The 21695-nt window shown below is 32.6% G+C and overlaps 1 protein-coding gene across 1 annotated transcript in view; it reads right to left on the bottom strand.

Annotated features, from left to right (window-relative positions):
• The window catches only part of TRDN (triadin), a 304890-nt gene that overhangs the window by 15234 nt on the left and 267961 nt on the right, over window positions 1-21695 (bottom strand). Inside the window, exons 26-33 of the mRNA XM_045843665.1 lie at window positions 18255-18284; window positions 16526-16573; window positions 14726-14773; window positions 13250-13267; window positions 11224-11268; window positions 9957-9977; window positions 8135-8161; window positions 5998-6018 (exon numbers count right to left, since the gene is read on the bottom strand). Coding sequence (XP_045699621.1) covers window positions 5998-6018; window positions 8135-8161; window positions 9957-9977; window positions 11224-11268; window positions 13250-13267; window positions 14726-14773; window positions 16526-16573; window positions 18255-18284 — 258 coding nt within the window. The remainder of the gene's footprint in view (window positions 1-5997; window positions 6019-8134; window positions 8162-9956; window positions 9978-11223; window positions 11269-13249; window positions 13268-14725; window positions 14774-16525; window positions 16574-18254; window positions 18285-21695) is intronic.

The following is a 21695-nucleotide window of genomic DNA, read 5'->3' on the forward strand; positions in this document are numbered from 1 at the left end:
ATATAATACCCCTTGATGTGTTTCTCTTAACTCTATGGAAAGCAAATTATTCCTTATATTTTACCACATCTACAAAGAAAACAGATACAGAGTAAAAATTAAATAAATATTTAGCAATTAGAAAGTTACATTCTTTAAAAAAGAAACCCACAAAACAAGCATTGATTAAACCATAATAGTCTATGAATCATCAAACATTTGATTTTGCTTTCTTATACATTCATTACCCTCCTTCTTTTGGTTGGAACATTTGAGCTATTTATATTTAAGGTGATCATTGATAGATATGTATATAGTGCTGTTTTATTGTTAAATTGTTTTCCTCTATTTTTTTCTTTCTCTTTTTCTTCTTCTTAAAACAAGCATTTTAACATTCGTTGCAGTGTTCACAAATTCTGATTTGGTGTTCACAAATTCTTTAGCTTTTTGTTCCCTCTGGGAATCTCATTTCTCCTTTAATTTTAAATGATAGCCTTACTGGGTAAACTAGTCTTGGTTTTAGGTCCTTGTTTTTACCCCCTTGAATATTTCATGCCACTCCCTTCAGGCCTGAAATGTTTGTGTTGAGTAATCAGATATCCATCTAACTGGTGCTCCCTTGTAGGTAACTAACTGCTTTTCTCTTGTGGCTTTTATGATTCTCTCCTTGTCTTTAAGCTTTGTCATTTTAATTATGGTATGTTTTGGTGTAATCCTCCTTGGGTCCAACTTGTTTGGGATGCTCTGAGCTTCCTGGTCTTGGGTATCTTTTTCCTCCACTAGATTAAGGAAGTTTTTGGTAATTATTTCTTCAAGTAGGTTCTCAATCTCTTGCTCACTCTCTCCTCCTTCTGATATTCCCATGACATTGATGTTGTTATACTTCATGTTGTCCAAAATGTTTCTTAAGCTGTCCTCATTTTCAAAAGTTCTTTTTTTCTTTTTGCTACTCTGCCTGGGTGATTCATTTCTACCTCATCTTCCAAGTCATTGATTCAGTCATCTGCTTCATCTAACTTATTACTCATTACTTTCAGTGTATTATTTCAGATACTGCATTTTTTATTTCTGACTTGTCCATTTTTATGGTTTCTGTATCTTTTTTCATGCTGTTGAGTATCCTTAGAATCATTACTCTAAACTTGATGCCTCTAAGAGACCCATCTCAGGTGGAGATACACACAGACTAAAAATAAAAGGATGGAAAAAGATATTTCATGCAAATGGAAAAGAAAAAGAGGTGGGGTAACAGCCCCTATATCCAAAAAACCAGACTTTAAACAAAGGCTATGGTAAGAGACAAAGAAGGACACTGTATAAAGATAATGGGAACAATCTAACAAGAGGATATAACCCCAGTAAACATTTCTGCACAAATATAGGAGCACATAAATACATAAAGCAGATCTTGATGGACATAAAGGGAGAGCTTGACAGAAGTACAGTCATAGTTGGGGATTTTAACACCTCATTGATTTCAATTGCTAGATCGTCCATGCAGAAAACCAACAAGGAGACAGTGGCCTTGAATGACACATTAGATCAAATGGATTTAACTGATATCCCCAGAGCATTTCACCCCAAAGCAGCAGAATATACACACTTTTCAAGTACACATGGAATGTTTTCTAAGGCCACATATAGGATACAAAACAAGTCTCAATGAATTTAAGAAGATTGAAATTACATCAAGTATCTTGTCTTATTGTAATGCTATGAAACTAGAAATCAATCACAAGAAGAACATTGAAAAACAAGGAAAAACATGGTAGCTCAATAACATATTATTAAACAATGAATGGGTCAGCAAGAGCAGGGAAAAAAATAAAAGATACCTCCAAACAAATGAAAATGAGGACACAACAATCCAAAATCTGTGGGATACTGGGAAATCAATCCTAAGAGGGAAATTCCTAACATTACAGGTCTAGCTCAAGAAACAAGAAAAAGCTCAAATAAACAATCTAACTTTACACTTAAAGGAACTTGAAAAAGAACAACAAACAAAGCCCAAAGTAGGTAGAAGGAAGGAAAGTATTCAAGCTAAAATGTTTTTGCACAGCAAAGGAAATCATCAACAAAATAAAAAGACAGCCCACAGAATGGGAGAATATATTTGCCAATACATCTGATAAGGAGTTAATATCCAAAATTTATAAAGTACTGACAAAACTCAACACTCAAAAAACAAGCAACCAATTAAAATATGGACAAAGGACCTGAATAAAGACTTCTCTAAAGAGGACATATGGAAGGCCAACAGACATATGAAAAAGATGCTCGACATCACTAATCATCACAGAAATGCAAATCAAAACCACAATGAGATACTATCTCACATCTGTCAGAGTGGATTTCATCAATAAATTAACAAACAACAAGTGCTGGTGAGGATGTGGAGAAAAGTGAGCCCTTTTGCACTGTTGGGAATGCAGACTGGTGCACCCACTGTGGAAGCAGATGAAAATAACTATGGAGTATCAATCAGTAGATGAAAATAACTATGGAATATTTACATAATGGAATACTACTTAGCCATTAAAAAATTACCCTTTGCGACAGTGTAGATGTATTTGGAAAGCATTATGCTAAGTGAAATAAGCCAGTTAGAGAAAGACAAATACCATATGATTTTACTCATATGTGGAAGGTAGTGAAAAATGGGGACAGACTCATAGATGGAGAGAACAATGACAGCTAGCTGGAGGTGGGGAGGTTAGGATTGGAGAGATTCAGCGAAAATTCAAAAAGGACTCAAGAACATGGACAACAGTGTGGTAACTGCTAGGAAGAGAGAGGTATAAGGGGACTAAATGTTAATGGAAAAAGAATAAAATTAAGGTTAAAAATAAATAAAAAATTGATTTTGCAACGTTACTTTCACTGGTGTTACAAGGAGATATTAGTTCATTGCTGATTCTTATTAGCATCTTTTCTTATGTTTACAATAAAAACCTAGATGTTTGAGAATCCAGTTTACTAGATAGTTTCAAGCATCTAAATCAGAGTGAACCATTAGAATTGAGAAAGAAATAATTATCCTCTGTTTTACACTAGTCATTTTCCACGTATTAACACACACCTTTCCTGACCAAAGAATCTAATCTGGGAGTAGAGGATGGTCTGTCTCTGTGCATCCAGCATCAAAGCAGAGAAAATGACCTTCGGAGGCAGAGGACCTGGTCTCACCCAACAGGAAATGCAGGCACTAGAGTACAGTTCAAAAATGCGAGTAGAAAGGATCGATGGCCTCAAAGTAGGGCCCGTTTTGTGAAGCTTCTTTAGTAAATGACAAATAAGTGAGCAAAAATAAATAAGAAATCTAACAACCCCCAAATTTATACATGCATATAATATTGAAAAGAGGTTCAGAAAAAAATGGTAAAAGGCAGACAACTGTACTTGAACAACAATAAATAAATAAATAAATAAATAATCTTTATTATATTCTATTTGATAACTAATCTAAAGCAATTTTTATGATTACCCTTAAAAAAGGCATTGTAAAAAATATATGCTATAGAGAATATAACCTTCATACATTCAGAAACCTACCTATAAAATGCATTGTTTCATAATATCCCTGGACATTTATTTTATATGATCTATAAGAAACAATATGTATTTTTCCTCATATCTTTCTCTTTTCTGTTAAAACTCTTACCCTTCATTGCTTCTCCTACTACTATCCCTGTGACTATAAGCTTCCCCCAATTTTTTCCATATCTTACAAAGTCAAGAAAGTAAACCATAGCTTTCTGGAGCTGGTAAATCTAAATTTTTTGGCCTGCAGGTTCTCCACCTCACAGTTTTACCCTCCATGCCATTATCTCCCACTGCTTTATTTTTTAAATTAAATCATTTTTATTGTTATTCTATTACAGTTGTACCAGTTCTTGCCTCTTCACCCTCCCCCACACATCCCACTGCTTTCTAAAGCTAGCCCTGACTCCAACCTCAGCCAACACTTTTTCTTTGTCTTTGATTTCCTCTGTGTACTATGCTTTCTCACCACCTGCTGGGAGATAATGGGAAACACAAACACTGGTCTCTGCACCCAGTTTCTGGCACAGACCTCTTAAATTCCTTGGAATATTCTGGGTGACAAGAAAGTCTTTTGTTCTAATGAGGCAAATGGTGGGTTCCTAGAGGAAGGGTCATCATCAGAAGGATCAAGCCATGATTAGAAGCTTGGAGCTTCCAGCCCTGCCACTCCTCTTTTACAAAGGGAAGAAGGGCTAAGGATTGAGTTAATGATTAATTGTACCAATGTGCTGAAGCCTCCATAAAATGGCAAAAGTGTGGGGTTCAAGGAACTTCTGGATTGGTGAACACAACTACATAGAAGTTGGTGCACCCCAACTCTACAGACACAGAAGCTCCTGCCCTTGGGACCCTTCTGGGCCTTGCCATATGTATCTCTTTGTGTGGCTATTCATCTATGTCTTTGACCACATCTTTATTATGCAATAAATTGGTAACATAAGTAAACGTTTTTCTGAGTTCTGTGAGCTGTGCTAGCAAATAATTAAATTCCAGGCAAGAGGTTGTAGGAACCTTCTATTGGCAGTCAAATCAGAAAGAAGTTATGGATAACCTGGGGGCCAACTCCCTGCAATGGAAATCTCATATGGGGAGGGGGATGTCTCATGGGACTGAGCCCTTTAATCCATGAGATGTGAGCTAAATCTAGTTAATGTCAGAATTTAACTGAATTGTAGGACAACTGGCTGGTGTCAGAAAGAATTACTTGGTGTAGAAAAAGAATTCACACATCAGGTGTCAAAAGTGTGGGAGTGTGGTAGTAGTGTGAGAGTAACAGCAAAACACACAGAAGTGAGTTTTCTTTACACCCACTTTTATCTTTTTCCAGTTATCCAATCCTATCCCTTCTTCAAAGTACAAATTCCAGAATTCCTTCCTTCATGAAGTGTGCCCTCGCCACCTTTGGCTGTAGGGGAAGGGTGCTTCAAAGGGCTTTCCTGAGGATCAGTTCTAACTTTTGCCCTCACCTTAGTGAAGCAATTCTGTACCCTTGCATTATCTTTTTAAAGATTCCTGAAGCAAGCCCATGCGGGGTTTCCTTTTTGCTTCCAAAGAACTTTGAGTGATATACATAGCTTGGGGAACTGAAATGTGACTGGTAGACACTGAAATCTGCTGTAAACAGAAAATACACACACAATTTCAAAGGCTCAGTATAAATAATAATGTAAACTATCAATGTATTTCTACATTGAATACATATTTCCATAGTATTTTTACGTATAGTTAAACAGCATTATTAGAATTATTTTCTCTTTACATTTTTAATGTGTCAACTAGAAAATTTTATATTACTTGTGTAGCTCACATGATATTGCATAAAACAACACTGATTTAAAATGATTTATGTTCCTAATCTGGAGACATGGGAATAAAAACACTATTTCCTGAAATTTTGTGAATTTATTGAAAAATTTACAGTTGTATCCCATATATTTAGAATCCCTCTCTGTACCTAGATATTGATATTTCAGAGAGTGTTTCTGAGAGCTTTGTCTGTTTATGCTGTACAAGTTTAGATCCATTTGTAACTATGGTATTTTCAGATATACAAGTATATTTAAGTTAATGAAGGAAATAAAACAACCCAAAATAAAACAATTACTTGACCATATGTGCTCTATGGCAAATTTTTAGTGATTAAAGTTTTAAAGCAGAGACACATTATTTTTTTCTTCATTCTACCTCAATTACTGAAAAGATTCACCTATTTGAATGCAAGTCACTTTAATCTTCAGACTCAAGGACAGGATAAGGTATTTCTGTTTACAAGTTGTCATTTTAAATAATGTCATTTTTTTAAGTTTCAACATAAGTAAGTTTAAAAATTAGCAAATTTTTGTGGGAGGATTTAGTATAAAATGACTCACCTGATCTCTTAATACATTAAAAATATAAATATTTTATGAGTTTCCATTTGAAATTCATACTATGCACCAAAGAGAATTTATCATCAATACAAGCAATACTTGCCTGATACTCTTGCAGGTTTTTCTGTTTAAAGCAAAAACAAAAAACAAGTTCTGTTTAACTCAGATAAATGATAAATGCAAATATTATACATCAAAGAATTATATAAAAGTTTTTAATATCTTTTGACTTTTTTCTTATTGTCTAAGAGTTAATGAAGAAATATAGCTCTCTATTGCCTGATAACAGGGGTCTTCGAATATTGTAATTGCTTTTATGAGTTCTATAAAAAAAGCTATTAATCATTGCAGGTGTCACAACATATTTATGCTTTCTCCACACACTAAAATCAGCAGGATCTTTTTAAAATTAAGTGTGTTGGTTCAATTATAATTATACCTAATTTGTAAATAATTACTTCATATGATGTGATTAATCTAAATATATGCTTGAAAGTATCCAAATTTTGTAAAAATATATCATTGAAAGTTAGTTTCCTTTCAAAGGTGAATAAAGACAAATAATTACCAATGGGACTGTAAAATCAAATCTTAAAAAGCAACATGCAAAATCAGTTTAATTTTTCATAACTGTTTATTAGATTCAATGAGAGATTATAATTCTTCAAAGTAATATGGTTTTCCATTAAACTGCATTGTGTAGGGCAAAGATATAAAGTGAGATGATTGTCTCAAATACTATAGCAGGCATTCTAACTTGAAAAAGAAGAGGATTGGTACATCTGCATTCTATCAACATTAGTCTAATATAAAAGCCAAGGCTTAAAAATATTTTCAAAAAGAATCTGCATTACATGATTTACTTTGAGACTTGTAGAGTTTCTAATATAGACATAATTTGGATGTTTCTAAGAGCTACAAATTCCTAAACATTAAGTTAATGCCAATAGAAATTAAAAAAAACATTTTTACTTGGGATACTTATGTTTTCAGTGATATTACAGCAACATACCTTATATATAAAATTGCAAAAAATAGAGTAATTCAGAAAAATACTTTAGTAAGGCTGATGTGTTATTATTTTTTCTCTAAAAATTCTAGGGTTAGCTAAAAAGACAGGAACTTAGAAAATAATCAAACATGTACTGAGGTGTAACAGACTGTCTACTGAATGAAGGAATGAATAGAAATGTGCCTATACTCTCAAATAGTTCTGGGTTGGACTTGTGCTTTTATATATAAAATGTCTTTGTTACTCTGTATTCATAATATAATGATCCTAGAAATGATGTACCTTCAGAATAGGATCAGAAGGGCATATCCATGCAAGGTCTGATTTCCTTGCACAGCCTTCTAATCGTAGCTTTAATAGCTTTGGGAATAAAGTGGTGTACATTTTATCTTTGGCCTGCGTTAATTGATAGAAAGCTTCCGCTTGTATTTTTCACAGTGTAATAAGAGAACAAAGCATGATGGAAGAGGCTTAACTGGTGAGTCTCTGGCATCATACTGACTTGGAGCCAATTCCTGTCTCTACCATATAAACACTCCGAGATGATAGACTTCCTTTCATCCCACTTTTACGTCATCTTTAAACTGCACATTGTGACTGGTCCTGTAGAAAGGTTTAAATGAACTAATAATGGAAAGGAATATGCCATGTGTATTCTAAGTAACTGGTTTCTTCTTATTTTTCTTACTGGTTATCTTAAAAGATATTAAACAACATTTTGGAAAAAGTACCAATATGTAATGTGTGCTCCTCTATCTTTCTATAAATTTGGTTTGCTCTCTTATTCTAAATTTTATTCCTTAATACTATTGATCATTATATGTCTAAATTATTAATAATCTCATGTCTAAAAATGTCCTGTTATTTTAGGTATACATGCTATAGTAATCAGCAAGAGGAAATAGTGCAAAATAAAACACTCCCCCCAACACACACATGAGATCAATAGAGTTACAAATGAGACTACTTGCACACTCGGACAGGAATGAGATAGAAACCAATATTTAATGAGTGACATTTTGTGTAATGGGAAAGCTACATGTATTATTTTATTTAATACTTAGAATAAGCCTTTGGGGAAGTCACTATGCCTGCTCTATAGATGAGGACACTGGGAATCTGGGCAGTTAAGGAACTTTCTCAAACATCACATAGTTAGATAGAGGCTCAAATTTACATACTATTTCCACAGACCCATGTTACCTCTTCTGGAAAAGAAACTATTTACCTGATTCTCTGACTTCTGATGTTTCTGCTTTAGAAAGGAAAAATATATAATAGGGAAAAAGGAAGAAAAATAAAGGAAATAATATTTTTTATTTAAATAGCAGACAATTGAGCATCAGCTGCACATATTTCTGATAGAATTCTAATAGTGATGACAATAGAGACCTATACTCAAAATGGAAGAAGAACATACTGATGACCACTATTTCTGAAAACTGTAACTGGAAATCTATTTTGAAAATAGAGCAATTTTATAAACACTGTTAAACAGTCTATTCATATATGTCAGAATTAATCAGTTCTAAGCCCTTTGGTTGCTTTTCTTAATTATAAATAATTGGACATTATAAATCTCCATTATATAAACTGTGTTATATAAACAAAGATTAAACTTGACTTTCATGTATCCATGAAGGCATGTGTTCATTGAATGTATTTATAAAGTAACTTCATGTATGACTTACTAAGTGCAATAGTGGGATTGTAGAATGAGATTGAAAAATATCACAGAAATAAACTCAACTCACAGTGAGTGCAGTTGGAATAATGAAACAAGATGTAAAATGCTATTTGTCCTTAGCCAATGACAAGGTAGCATCACTCTCTTGTTCCTTTAGTAAATTTATAGACTAATACTATTTTAAAAATAACATGTCAGGTTTTTGATGTATCTTCCCTCACAAATCAGCTGAAAAGAGAACCTGATACATTTAATTTCAATCCTATACATCTTTTTGGGAAGCTATTTTCAAAATTTAAGAAAAATTGATTAAAATATTTTACAATAATTAAGACAGAAAATGAATAACATTTCATAAATAAAACAGTATTTGTAAATGATTATATTTTACATTAACATTCTAGTTTTGACTTTCAATCCTTAATTTTTATTACACTTTTCACATTAGTAACAGTAATGCAAACTTTGTAGACTAGGGATTTTCTCTAACTCAAAGTGAACATTTAATGTTTTATATTGGTATAGAAATCTATTCTGAAGAAAACTGTAGCTGCATTTATAAGAATATGTCATAACACCCTCAAGGAACTGGGTTAGTCCTTGCCATTTACAAACTTCAGATATAACTTCTAGATACACTCTTGATTGAAATGTGCATAATTTTACCCCAGGGTAAAGTGTGGGTCATAATTTCACAGTATTAAATAAACAATTTATTTTTGTAAAATTGAATAACATTCATAAAATTTAAATGTTTCATAAATCATTTTATTTTACTGTTGGAACCATCAAAATAAAACCATAATTCTGAAATATTAAAACAACTTCCATTTGATTTTTGACAAAAATAAGAAAATAAAGAGCTAATGTGTTAAAATGAAATAATTGAGGGCATTATGTGTTCTGTATTTTTCTTAACCCAGTAGTGACTATTAAAGGGAACTCCATACTGTGCTTACTCAGTACATCCTAACAAACAACCCAAAGTATACAAAAGAGAGATGTGACTTTTTATTTTTCCTGCAGGTCTTAGTTATTGTGTTGAATGTATTAATTTCACAGGTCTGAAAACAAAAAATCATTTTAGGCAGTTCTCATATACCTGATATGGTATAATGTATCTAATAGATACTTAAAAAATACATGTTCAAGAATTAATAAATACAATGCACATACTATTCTTTCTCAATCAGAGTTATTTGCATGGTTAATGGCATGATAGTTATTGCATTAATAGACATACATACTGGACCTTTTAAATGCATTTACAATATAAATAAATTATATATTTAAAATAATTAAAGAACAAGTTATTAAAATAATTAAAGAACAAGTTATTAAAATTCTAAAATAGTACACTTACTTAGAGTTGGTTTTGATTTCTCTAAAAAAGGAAGGAAAATAAAATTAGCAATAATTTTCTATCTATAGATAAAATGTCAATCACTTTTATTTCCTATTTGTTTGTTCCAGTTCAAGCAGGCAAAGGCCAAACATAATTAAAACGAACACTAAACAATGCATATAATTTGAGTAATTTTTAAGTCATATTCCCATGCACTTTCCAAAGGAGAAGTTATAAACCTTCAAAATATAGATTCTTCATGGGCTCCTTATTCTTGTAAAGCCTCATCTTTGGTTTCATGCAACATGAATGCTCATGATAATTTGAACTCTTTACTGTTTCTGAATAGCATAAAATGCATGTTTTGTCACTATCCTTACAGAATATGTATTATATTAATTAATATTAACTATTTAAATTCTTCTAATCTAGTTTTTGAATGAACATGTTTAATTTATAAAATCTGAGGAAGACTAAATGAACAGTAGGAAAAAACACAAAGCTATACCATCTAAACACATGATCTCTCTCCATTATAACTTGTCTCCTGAAGTTATTAACTAAAGCATTAATTACTCAGTCTTACACCACAAGATTTAATTATTCAATAAAATAGCCAACATTTGTCCATGATTGTGAAGAATTAGAATCATCCAAAATTATGACAACTAATTATTTCATTAACAGTAGGCAGTACAAATTGACACAACTTTTTTAGAGAACAATTAAAAATGTCTATAAAATTACATTTTATTGAAAATTTTTACTTTAAGAAGTTTTATCTAAAGTTAAACTTACAAAACTATAAAAGGAGATTTATGTATTATTGTATATCATTAAGGGAAACCTTCAAAATACATTCTTAAATAGAAAAATCCAGGGAAAGTGCTATTTATACTATGCCATGATTTATGTTAAAAAAGTGGGAATATCCATTTTTTGTATGTATATGTTACATATTTATACATACTACTAGAATGATACATTAAGAATTAACAATGATTACCTATTCAATATTATTAGATATTTTTGGTGTGGGAATTGATATAATAGGAAAAATTTGTATGTTTGGAAATTCATACATATTGATAATAATATTTAACAAAATGTTTAATTGTCATTAATACTACAGCCCTATCTCATATAAACTAGATTTTACCACAAACCACAAGACTAAGCACTCCCAGAAAATAAAAATTTGAAAAACACTTTTATGCTTTTCTTTAACTTTCAAATTTAATAAAAGTAGTGAATTAAGGCAATGTAAACAAAAAAAGCAAAAAACCTGTTTTTGTAAGTGGAGATTCTTTTTCTTGATGTTCAACTTTTTCTAAGGAGAGAGAAATCAAAATTAACTGGCAATCCATGGATTATTTATGTAGCAAGGTTTTCTTATTAATACACATGCAGGCTATTTTCATTTATATGGGAAGCATGCCCCCAGAGTCATTTGCATGTAACTTGGAACACAGAAAGCAGAGTGCCATAGAAACACATTAAAAACAAGGTCAGGTTCATTCTCAGGGCATCTTGTAAGACAGATGTGAAGGTATTAGCCAGCTTGGGGTTAGGTGATTAGAAAAAAAAGGTAGAATATGACAAAGAGGGGAATAACAAGAGGATTTTTCTTTCTTTCGTGACTCATTCCTTGGGGACATTTGTCTTTGCATATTACAAATTTCTTTTTTATCTCTTGACTCCTTCCAGTTCTCTTCTTGCTCATTCGGAAGCAATTTGATTCTGGACATTTGTTTCTTATTGAAAAATTACCCTAAACCAGACCTATTCCAGAAAGTACCACATTTGTATTTTCACTTTCCTGGACCAAATACACTGTCTTTCCAGGTATAGTTAGAATTCTCATCGATGAATATAAACTAAGTCTAGTACATGACAAATGGAATCAAAAAGTAAAATTGACATATCTGTTAGTCTTCTGAAAAATATTTGAATTAAAAAATAGGAGATCTCTCTCTTTCATCAAAAGTGGAATTCCAAATGAAGCCATGTAGGGTAGCCTACTTTGATTAGAGCTGAGGATATTTGGAAATAGTGATCTTTGCCAAGCATTGATTCTTTCTGCTCAATTCCAGAGTTAGTCCTTCTGAGCTGTTATTAATACTTACCCATCCTTTGCTTATTTCACCCCTGAGTTAGGAGATTTTCTAAAAGTACTACTATTCTTCCCTAACATGGTACACTAACAGTAAGGGAGGAGGGTTGAGGCAGGACCCAGGGTCTCATAAGACTAAATTGGATATATGTGAATTCAGGACTGACAGAATTCAAGAATGAAATTCTATGAACTTAGTTTGCATAAATGTTAATATTAAACAGACATGCAACATGTAAGAAAATGAAAAGTTAACATTCAGGTTATTAAACTGTCCTAGTAATAGCAATAAAATAGCATAATAAATTATAGTAATAATAATATCAAATGTTTTTCAAAATACATGGAACAAGTTCTAGGGTAGGACTATCTGGGCTCCATGTGGTTATAGCACATCTGAACAACTTGTATAGCCTTCTAACTGGTCTCACCAAATTCAGCTTGGGACTTTGTTGATGCATTTTTATATAGGAGCCAAAGAATATTTTACTAACAGCTACTACTCATACCTTCATCGAAGCTTCCATTCCACAAATATATCATTTAAGAGCTATCATCACAATTTTGCCACAATTTTGAACACATTTATTACTTTTGTGACAATAGGCAAATATTCATGCCTTCCTGAGCATTTTAGCCAGCTTTTAAACTATGAACAACTGTAATAACTTCTGTATCACTTCTGAACAATAAAATGGCTGATTTTTAAAGTCTATATAATGAGAAAATTCCATGATTTTAATAACAAGTCATAAAATGTTTGTAATTGTATGGATTTCAAAATACCAACAGATATATTATAATATAATTAATGCTTCTTAAATAAATTAAAACAGTATATGGCTCACAATACTAACAATTGCATAGAATTTCTTACTTTTGTTATTTATTATGTTGTTTAAAAGATTCTCATTTACCTTAACTTCTTCGTGTTATTTTATAGCCAAAATGTACTCACTGTTTTCATGTTAATAATAATGAAACAAGTTCTGGATATTTCATCTATATAATTATAGTTAACTATTAATAGTAGTGAAAGAAAGGAATGTTAAATCAAAGCCATAGCAATAACATATCTTTATCACCTATATAGGTATTTTATTCCTAAGCAAGGCTAAATATAACAGTTTTAAAAAGCACATTATTAAAGTTAAATAACCAAGCAATACTACTCAGGTTTATTCTTTTCATCTCTTACTTGCTGGTTTAGTCTTGACTGTGGAGAATGGAGAAAAATAAATGCCATATTGATGAATATAAACCATGGAAAGATAACTCTAGTATTTATACTTAACTTTCTTAGTTTTTAGATTTTCTTTTTATCTTAAGTTTAATCCATTTTCACTGAGCCCTATTATTTCACTGTCAACAAATAGATTAATCACATTACTAGTGAAAAACTAAGACACATGAAATGTATATAAAATTTTAAACAATTGATGCATTTGGTACATAAATATTGTAAGTGGAGCTGCTTTCTTCATAATCCTCAAATACCCACATAACTAATTGAGATACATAGGGGGCCACATTAACACATGAGGGTAAAAGTTAGGGCTGCATTAATTGAAATAATGAGCTTGGGAAATGGTTTGGATAGAGTACAATTACCATAAGAGGTAATTTGAAAGGGCCTTATGGATTTTTCTTTCTTTTGTAATAATAGTCTGTAATTTCTTTAAATAGTTCTTTCCTCTATTCTATTATATTTCCCTCTGAGAAACTGTATTTAAATCTTTATTATCATGATTATCTCAGTTGAAAGAAATTACTTCACAGACTTTTCCATTGAAATTATTTTTTTGTAAGAGATTGGACACTATAAATGACTGAGGTGGGTAGGATTTTCTGTCGCAAAATCACATGGAGGAAGTTCAGGATTTTAAGATGTCAGTATGAATGGAGACTCAGTTTTGTTCATCCTTACAGAGAGACCTCTAGAGCTGCAAGAGTATGTGCCATTCTTATTTTTCTCACATGAAATAATAAAGGATGGACAGTTGTTCCTTTAATATTACATATTCTGCTGCTCATTCTTTAGGGTAAATTTCTTTTAAAAGATTGTATTTATTTATTTTTAGAGAGAGGGAAAGTTAGGGAGAAAGAAGAAACATTAATGTGTGGTTGCCTCTCATGTGGCACCCACTGGGGACCTGACCCACAACCCAGGCATGTGCCCTGACTGGGAATCGAACCGGTGACCCTTTGGTTTGCAGCCTGCACTCAATCCACTGAGTTATACCAGTCAGAGCTCTTTAGGGTAAATTTTAAAAGTTATACAATCACCTAACTCTAGACTTCTCATAAGAATAAATTACTTCATGTAACACATAAATAGTAGGCAATTTCAGTGTTTTTGGATCTTTAAAGTTCGAGAAAATGGTTTGAGGATAGGATTAAAAACTTAAGAGCACATAATAATCAATGTATTACACAGATTTTCTTATGAATTATATGTAAACTTAGGTCAATCACACTTTTAAAAAATGAAATGCTACTCCAGTTTTCCAGAGTTGATTTCTGTTGAGCATAACTTTAGTTATTTAGAAGAATTTAAAATCTTAGAATTGATGTCACTAATGGTGTACAAACTTCAATGAAGGTTTGTGTGTGTGTGTGTATACCCACATAAAAATAACGGATACATAGAATAAAATATAAAATATATATTTACCTGTTTTTTCTATTGGGGTAGCTTTTACCTGCTTGACACCTTTTTCTTCTGTGATAAGAAAAAATATCACAAGTAGAAATTTTAAATGTGTAAGCACAAAATAATGGCATTTCAACCTTGATATTTTGTGTTTACTTTGATATAACACCAATGTTGAGAGAAAATGTAGATGTTTCCTTAAGATAGAAGGTGATGTCTTCCATTTAAATTGGATGGAGGCACAAAGAAAACTGGTCCATCGGCAGATGTCCCTTGCAGCTATGTTGCCACAAAAGGTTTCCTAATTCAAATCATCCCTTAATCCACCCAAACACTCCTTATCCCTTGCCTTTATTACATTTCATTGTATGTGTCTACATAGAAATATTGCTCTATAAAATATGTATCCCTTTTTCATTATGGCATTAGAATAAGAAAAAGCATTTTTTAAATCTCTTTTTATGCATGATGCCTCCCTGGGAACCTGAGGGTTATACCAGGAACTCAAGTTTTTTATGGTGTAAAGCTGGGGCAGGGCAAACACAGTATGTTTACAGGGTGTCTCCTGTTCTCTACGTTTTTATGGACATACTCAAAGATTTTGGGTTAAAGTAGAGAGATAATTATGATGATCCTATATAAAATTAAACTTTTCAAGTAATCAGCTGGTCAAATATTCAAGTGGGAAAGGTTTATTGGGAAACAGAATTTAAAGAATATAAATGATATTACTGAAATAAAAGAAAGGTGTAGTGAGAAAAATAATGTATTTGCCATACACTCGAAGACTAAAATCTCCCATTGTCTCTGTAATTTCACTTCAAAATGATGGACATCAGGAACAGTGAAGAAAATAACAGGTTTTCATCATTCTTTCAGAATTGTTTCTAAGGTTTTACTTAAGTAGATATAGATAGCTATTTTCCACTTCCCACGTTCCAGCTCTTGCTTTCTTTATTTCTATGGTTTCTGTTGTTGATACTTCATATTTTTTAAAACATAAGCAAATAAAATCATTCTGACTCAAACCCATAGTAAACAGATTCTCTAAAATAAAGGGTTTACTAAGATGTGTTTAGAGAAAATATGTTTTTAACTTTTTAAAGATTCTGGATAAAACACATTCACAGCATTGTGTAAATAATTCAGCAAAGAATGAAGGACAAAATTCTAGAGGATACCTAAGGTATGGGGTTGCCTCAAAATCAAGTTGTTATTTAATTGACTTAAATTAAAACAAAATTTCTTGTCTTAAATAAAAACTAATTAATAAACTTATCCTGGTAACTTCTGTATTCATCTTTATGAACAGAACTCATTGGCTTACCTATATTTGGTCCAAAATATCAGATCAGAAATTAAAAAAAAGGAAGGGAAATGAAGATGGAGTAAGGAAGAAAGGAGGAAAGGAAGTGTGGTGAAATGTCGATTTCCTTTTGTTTTTCTTTTTTTGGAGTCTAAGATGGTCATGTTTGAATGAGTAAATCTGAATTACAGATGTTTTCTAAGGATGTCTTGCCCCAAACAGAACAAGAAAAAGTAATATATATACCTCATTCACCTGAGTGCTAGCAATGATGTCTTTGTGCTTTTAGTATCTCTGATAGGAAGCAAGACTAGTTGTGTAGTTACTTGGGACTGGTCAAGTCCTCAGTATAAAGAAACATTGTGAGGATGACTAAAACCAGATGTTCTAGCATCTGGGTGACTCAAAACATTAATTCTATCTAATAACTTTATAATTGACTTTAAGCTCTTCATACTTCTAAAACTAGACCATTTAGAGGCAATTTGATACTACAAATACCACCTGCAAAATACCTGGTTTACCATGAGAAACAGTCTTTTCTGGTTTCACTGTGTCTTTTTCTAAAAATAATGAAAAGAAAATATTTTCAGGTGTTTGGCGCTATAAACTAACATACAGTGAATTTTCTTTGTGACTTAGGTCAATAATTTGTTAAGCGGGAGACATCAACAACTGTGCCCATGGAGAAAAACTTCCTACATTTTCATGTCATCCTAGTTGACATGAAAACCTTAAAGACTTTTGTTGAATAAAAACCGTATGCCAAGAATTCTTATTTACATTTAAGCACCCATGGCAGCCAAAGATCAGGCTGTAATAAAGCATCAATCCTGAAATCAGGAGTCTAGGCAATGGTTGGAATAGAGAACAATGGTCCTGTGGAGTAATGTGAGAATACATATTATTAAAAATGCTTCAGAAATGTCTTACATAAATTCTACATGAGTATTATAGATAATATTCATATATACTGCATATTTGAGCTTTTTTAGATGAAGCTAAAAAGAAACTTATTTGTAAATCTAAATAATAACATTCAATTAAATTACTGCAAAACAGCACTATTTAATAATAAAAAATAAAAGTTTTAAATGATATTAGGACTAACTAGAAGTTTGAAATGGTGTTAGGTTTCTGGTAAACAAAATAAAGGGGAAGAGGCATATGCAAAGCATTTATATTTGGTAATACATACTCATCTGTAGGAAATAAATATAGTCAGAAAAATAAGGAAACGATAGATAGACATCTATGAGCCTTGTTACATTGAAAAATATATTGTTTATAAGAGCAACTAGATTCAAGTATATAATCAGTTGCTAAGTAATACCTGGTAAGAATTAAATGGTTAATACTTTATATATATAATATATATATGTGCACATATATTATATATATATTCAGATTCTTGACCTTATTGATATTGAAGAATACTGCTGTATAATTTTTTGTAACACAGAAGTCACTTCTCTAGAGATGGAGATTTTTTGTAACTTGCCTCAGGTAAATAGCTAGTTGGTACCAGATCTAGGACATAAACACTAAATAGCAGTGTACACTTGGAAAAGTCACCCTGATTTTAGGTCAATGTTACCTCAGTACAATGATGGTCAATCTGGGACAATCATTTACTGGGAGCAGCTGTGATTGTGAGTAAATTAGACATGGACAAAATCTATGAACTTAAAAACATCAGAAAAATAATTTCTGAACTTGTTCTATTGAATTATTTCCACAGATATTAAATATGAGTGACAATTGTCATGTTTCATGTCCCTCATAGTTATATGATGAAAATAAAAATGTTATGCTATTCCTCAAATCATAACAGGTTTTATTAATTATATGTAATTATATATAATAATAATTCTTGCCCTCTTTACCCTTAAACCTCAGTTGTCTATGGTTTTGTGAATTTATGATGCTAGTGTGTTACCAGAAAGAAAGTCACAGATTAAACATTATCCTACCTGATTTTGAGGAATCCCAAGAAATGCCTCCTAAAAATTGGAGTCTCTGCAGAAGCTTAATTAAAGCCATATTTTTGATATTTTTGCTTATGAGATATCCCCATTCTCAGCTAATCCAGTACTATAAACACAATATATATTGATCAATGGAGTAGGAAAATAATGAGAATCTGGGAAACTGTGTAAATCTCCACTGATGGATGTTGAGCCTCTTTTAGTTCTAAAATGAAGATATCAGCTCTATCAATTTAAGAATAAAAAAAAATGTTACCTGATTTTGTTTCTTTTCTAGCTTGTGGCTCTGAAGGTAAAACAAAATGCAGAAATTTTAAAATCTGAAAAAACAAACTACAGCACAAATTTATTTTTGGAAATTATTTTGTTGACCATAATTGCAAAAGCAGAACTGCACTAAAAATCATTCCAGTTTCACGCTAGTTTCTAAATATTGAGCTATTAAACACATAGTTCTTAGAGTCATGCTATGTACTAAGTTTTTGCTACTGCTAATTTATTTTAACCTGAATTTTCTCTTTTCTTAAGATGATTGATGTGGAAAATAGTTTCAATATCAACATAAGATAAATGATTTAATAACAAGAGTTCGAGAATTTTCTTTGAAATAGATGTGATTGGGTACTTAGTGTTTTAGAAATTTAGAAAAAGAGTGTGATGTCTTGGATTGTGTCCCATCAAAAGATGCCTTAAAGTCCTAACCCCCTCCCTGTAACCCAGATGTGACCTTATTTGGTAATAGGATTGCCGCAGATGTAATTAGTTCAGGTAAGATGAAGTCATACTAGAGTACGACCCCAATCTCACTAATGCCCTTGTAAAAAAAGGGGAAAAACAGAACAGCCCAAGTGTCCATCAGTAGATGAGTGGGTAAAACAACTGTGGGACATTTACACAATGGAACACTACTTAGCTGTAAAAAAGAAGAAAATTTTACCTTTTGTGACAGCATGGGTGGACAAGAGGAAATGATGCAAAGTGCAATAAGCCAATGAGAGAGAGACAAATACCATATGATTTCACTCATATGTAGAATTGAGTGAACAAAATGAACTAACAAGCAAAATAGAGGCAAACTCATAGACAGAGAGCAAGCTCTTAGCTCTGGGAGGCGGTTATAAGTTGCAGAAGTCAAGCAAAAAATAAAAAGTGGACATGGACAACAATGTGGTGATTTCAGGGTGGAGGGATGTGGGAGGAGGTGGAAGAGTATAAAGGGGATAAATAGTAATGGAAAAATACAATACAATAAAAAATAAAATACATAGCCCTAAAAAAACACACACAGGAAGAAGATGGTTATGTGCTACTGGATGCCAAGATTGGAGTGATGCCTCTACAAGACAAAAAACACCAAGAATTTCTGGCAAACAAAAAAGCCAGAATAGGTAAGAAAATATTCTGCTCTATAGACTTCAAAAGAAGTGTGACTCTGCTGACATCTTGATTGTGGACTTCTGGCCTCTCAAACTATGAGGGAATAAATTTCCATTGTTTAAACCTACACAGTTTGTGGTATTTTCTTCCAGCCATCCAAGGAAACTAATAATTTTGGTACTTGGAAGTGGGGTGAGTTGGGTAATGGGTTAAGGCTGGAAAATTTTTGAGGCATTTGTTATTAAAAGCTCAGATTGTCTGGAAAAGATTCCTGACAGAAAATTGACATTAAAGACTATTCTTCTGAGGATTGAGAGAGAATTGAGGGGAGCTATAGTGGAAGCTTCTGTCTCCTTAGAGAATACATATGTCATCATGAACAAAATATTGTTAGAAATAAGAATGTTTCATGTACTTCTAAGATCTCAGAAGGAAAGGAGAAACATGTTATTGGATGAAGGAGAAAGAGCAATCTTTGTTATAAAGTAGGAGAGAACTCAGCTGAATTGTGTTCTTCTGTGGGTTGGAAGGTAGCATTTGTAAGTGGAGAATGGATATTTAGCTGAGGAAGTTTCCAATCAAAGTGTCAAAAGGTCAGCCTAATTTTTTCCTTGCTGCTTATAATAAAATGTGAAAAGAAAGATAAGTTGAGGAATGAACTCTTAAGTAAAAGAAACCAGCATTCAACACGGAATATTTTCAATCTATCTAAAAAGAATGAAGGGAGACACTCTTTGGAAGTGAAGGTGTAGCTGGACAAACTTTTGCTAATGTGGGCAAGGAATAAATGTGGGACTTACGGATTCAATTCACCATCTCAGCAGAAGGACCAAGAAAGACCTGTGGAAGACTTTTCTGTCCAATGGCTTGTTTCTCCATTAACTAAACTCAAGAATAGTCATGTTTTTGAGAATACTATACAAGCAGAAGGAATGCAACCTGGATAGAAAGGGACAGAGATAGGATGAAATAAAGGAATAATAACTCTGAGGACAGAACAATAGATTCAGACCTGGGCTGATGGAACCTCCTCAGGAGCAGAAGGCAGGCCTACTACCTCGGTGGGCCAAGAGAAGAGAGCCACGCCCTACCAAGTCCAGAGGACATAGTATTGAGCCAAAAGGATTTTCTCAGAATTTGAAATCTAATGGAATTTTCCCACGATGTTTTAGATTTACTTGGAAACTGTGACTAATTTTTTTCTTTCCAATTTCTCCCTTTTGGAATAGAAATGTTTATCCTATTTCTGTCCCACTGTTTTATTTTGGAAGCAGTAATTTGTTTTCTAATTTTATAGATTCACATATGGAGAGGAATTTTCTGCAGGAAGAATCATACCCCAAGTTTTACCCATAACTGATTTGCATAGTGAGATTTGGGACTTTGAATTGGTAAAATTTTGGTCTTAGAGTTGATGCTAAAATGATTGACACTTAAAGATTATGGAATGTACTTTGCACCACATGAACGACATGAATTGGAGGGTCATAGAGTGGACCTCTATGAACTGAATCTTGTTTCCCCAAAAGATATGCTAGAGTTCCAACCTCCACTACCTCAGAATGTGACCTTATACAGAGATAGGGCCATTGTAGACATAATTAATTAAGAATTTATCATATAGCAGTAGGGTGAGTCATTCATTCAATATGACTGGTATCCTTGGGAGAAAAGGAGAAAAGGTACAAGAGAGAGGCACAAAAAGAGAAGATATCCATGGGATGCCAGAAGCTAAGACTGGAGTGATGCTTTGATGAGCCAGTGAACACCATGGATTGCTGGCGAACACCAGAAGCCAGAAGATGCAAGGACTGATTCTTCCTCACAAGTGCAAAGAAATGCATGGCCCTGTTGACACCTTGATTTGTGACTTCTCATTTCCAGAGCAATGAGAAACTGTATTTCTGTGGTTCTGAGCCACCCAGCTTGTGGTATTTTACTAGCGCAGCCCTAAAAACCTAAAACAGCTAGGGAACATGAACCAAAATGTAAACTATAAAGAGAATCTGACTGATTTGTTTCTCTTAAAAAAAAAGGTTCTGCTGCCTACTAGAGCCCTCAGACATGTTTATCTTACTCAGAAGCCCCCACAAAAAGAGAAGAGGAAGAGCAGCTGTATTTTTTGATGAAATATTTATGTCCTGTATCTGCAAATAAAAGCAGCAAAATAGTGGTTTTGTAGGACAGAACTCAATTAGTCAATTCTTTTTTTTTCCTGTACCATATAAATTTCTCAAAATGTTTTCTCCTAAGAACAGGTAGTCCAAAACATGCACTATGTTTATTTTATTGCAAAAATTTATCAAGGATAAAATTTTAG

This window comes from Phyllostomus hastatus, unplaced genomic scaffold (assembly GCF_019186645.2).
Source record: "Phyllostomus hastatus isolate PE091 unplaced genomic scaffold, TTU_PhHast_1.1 phas_contig_40, whole genome shotgun sequence".
NCBI classification, from domain to species: Eukaryota; Metazoa; Chordata; class Mammalia; order Chiroptera; family Phyllostomidae; genus Phyllostomus; species Phyllostomus hastatus.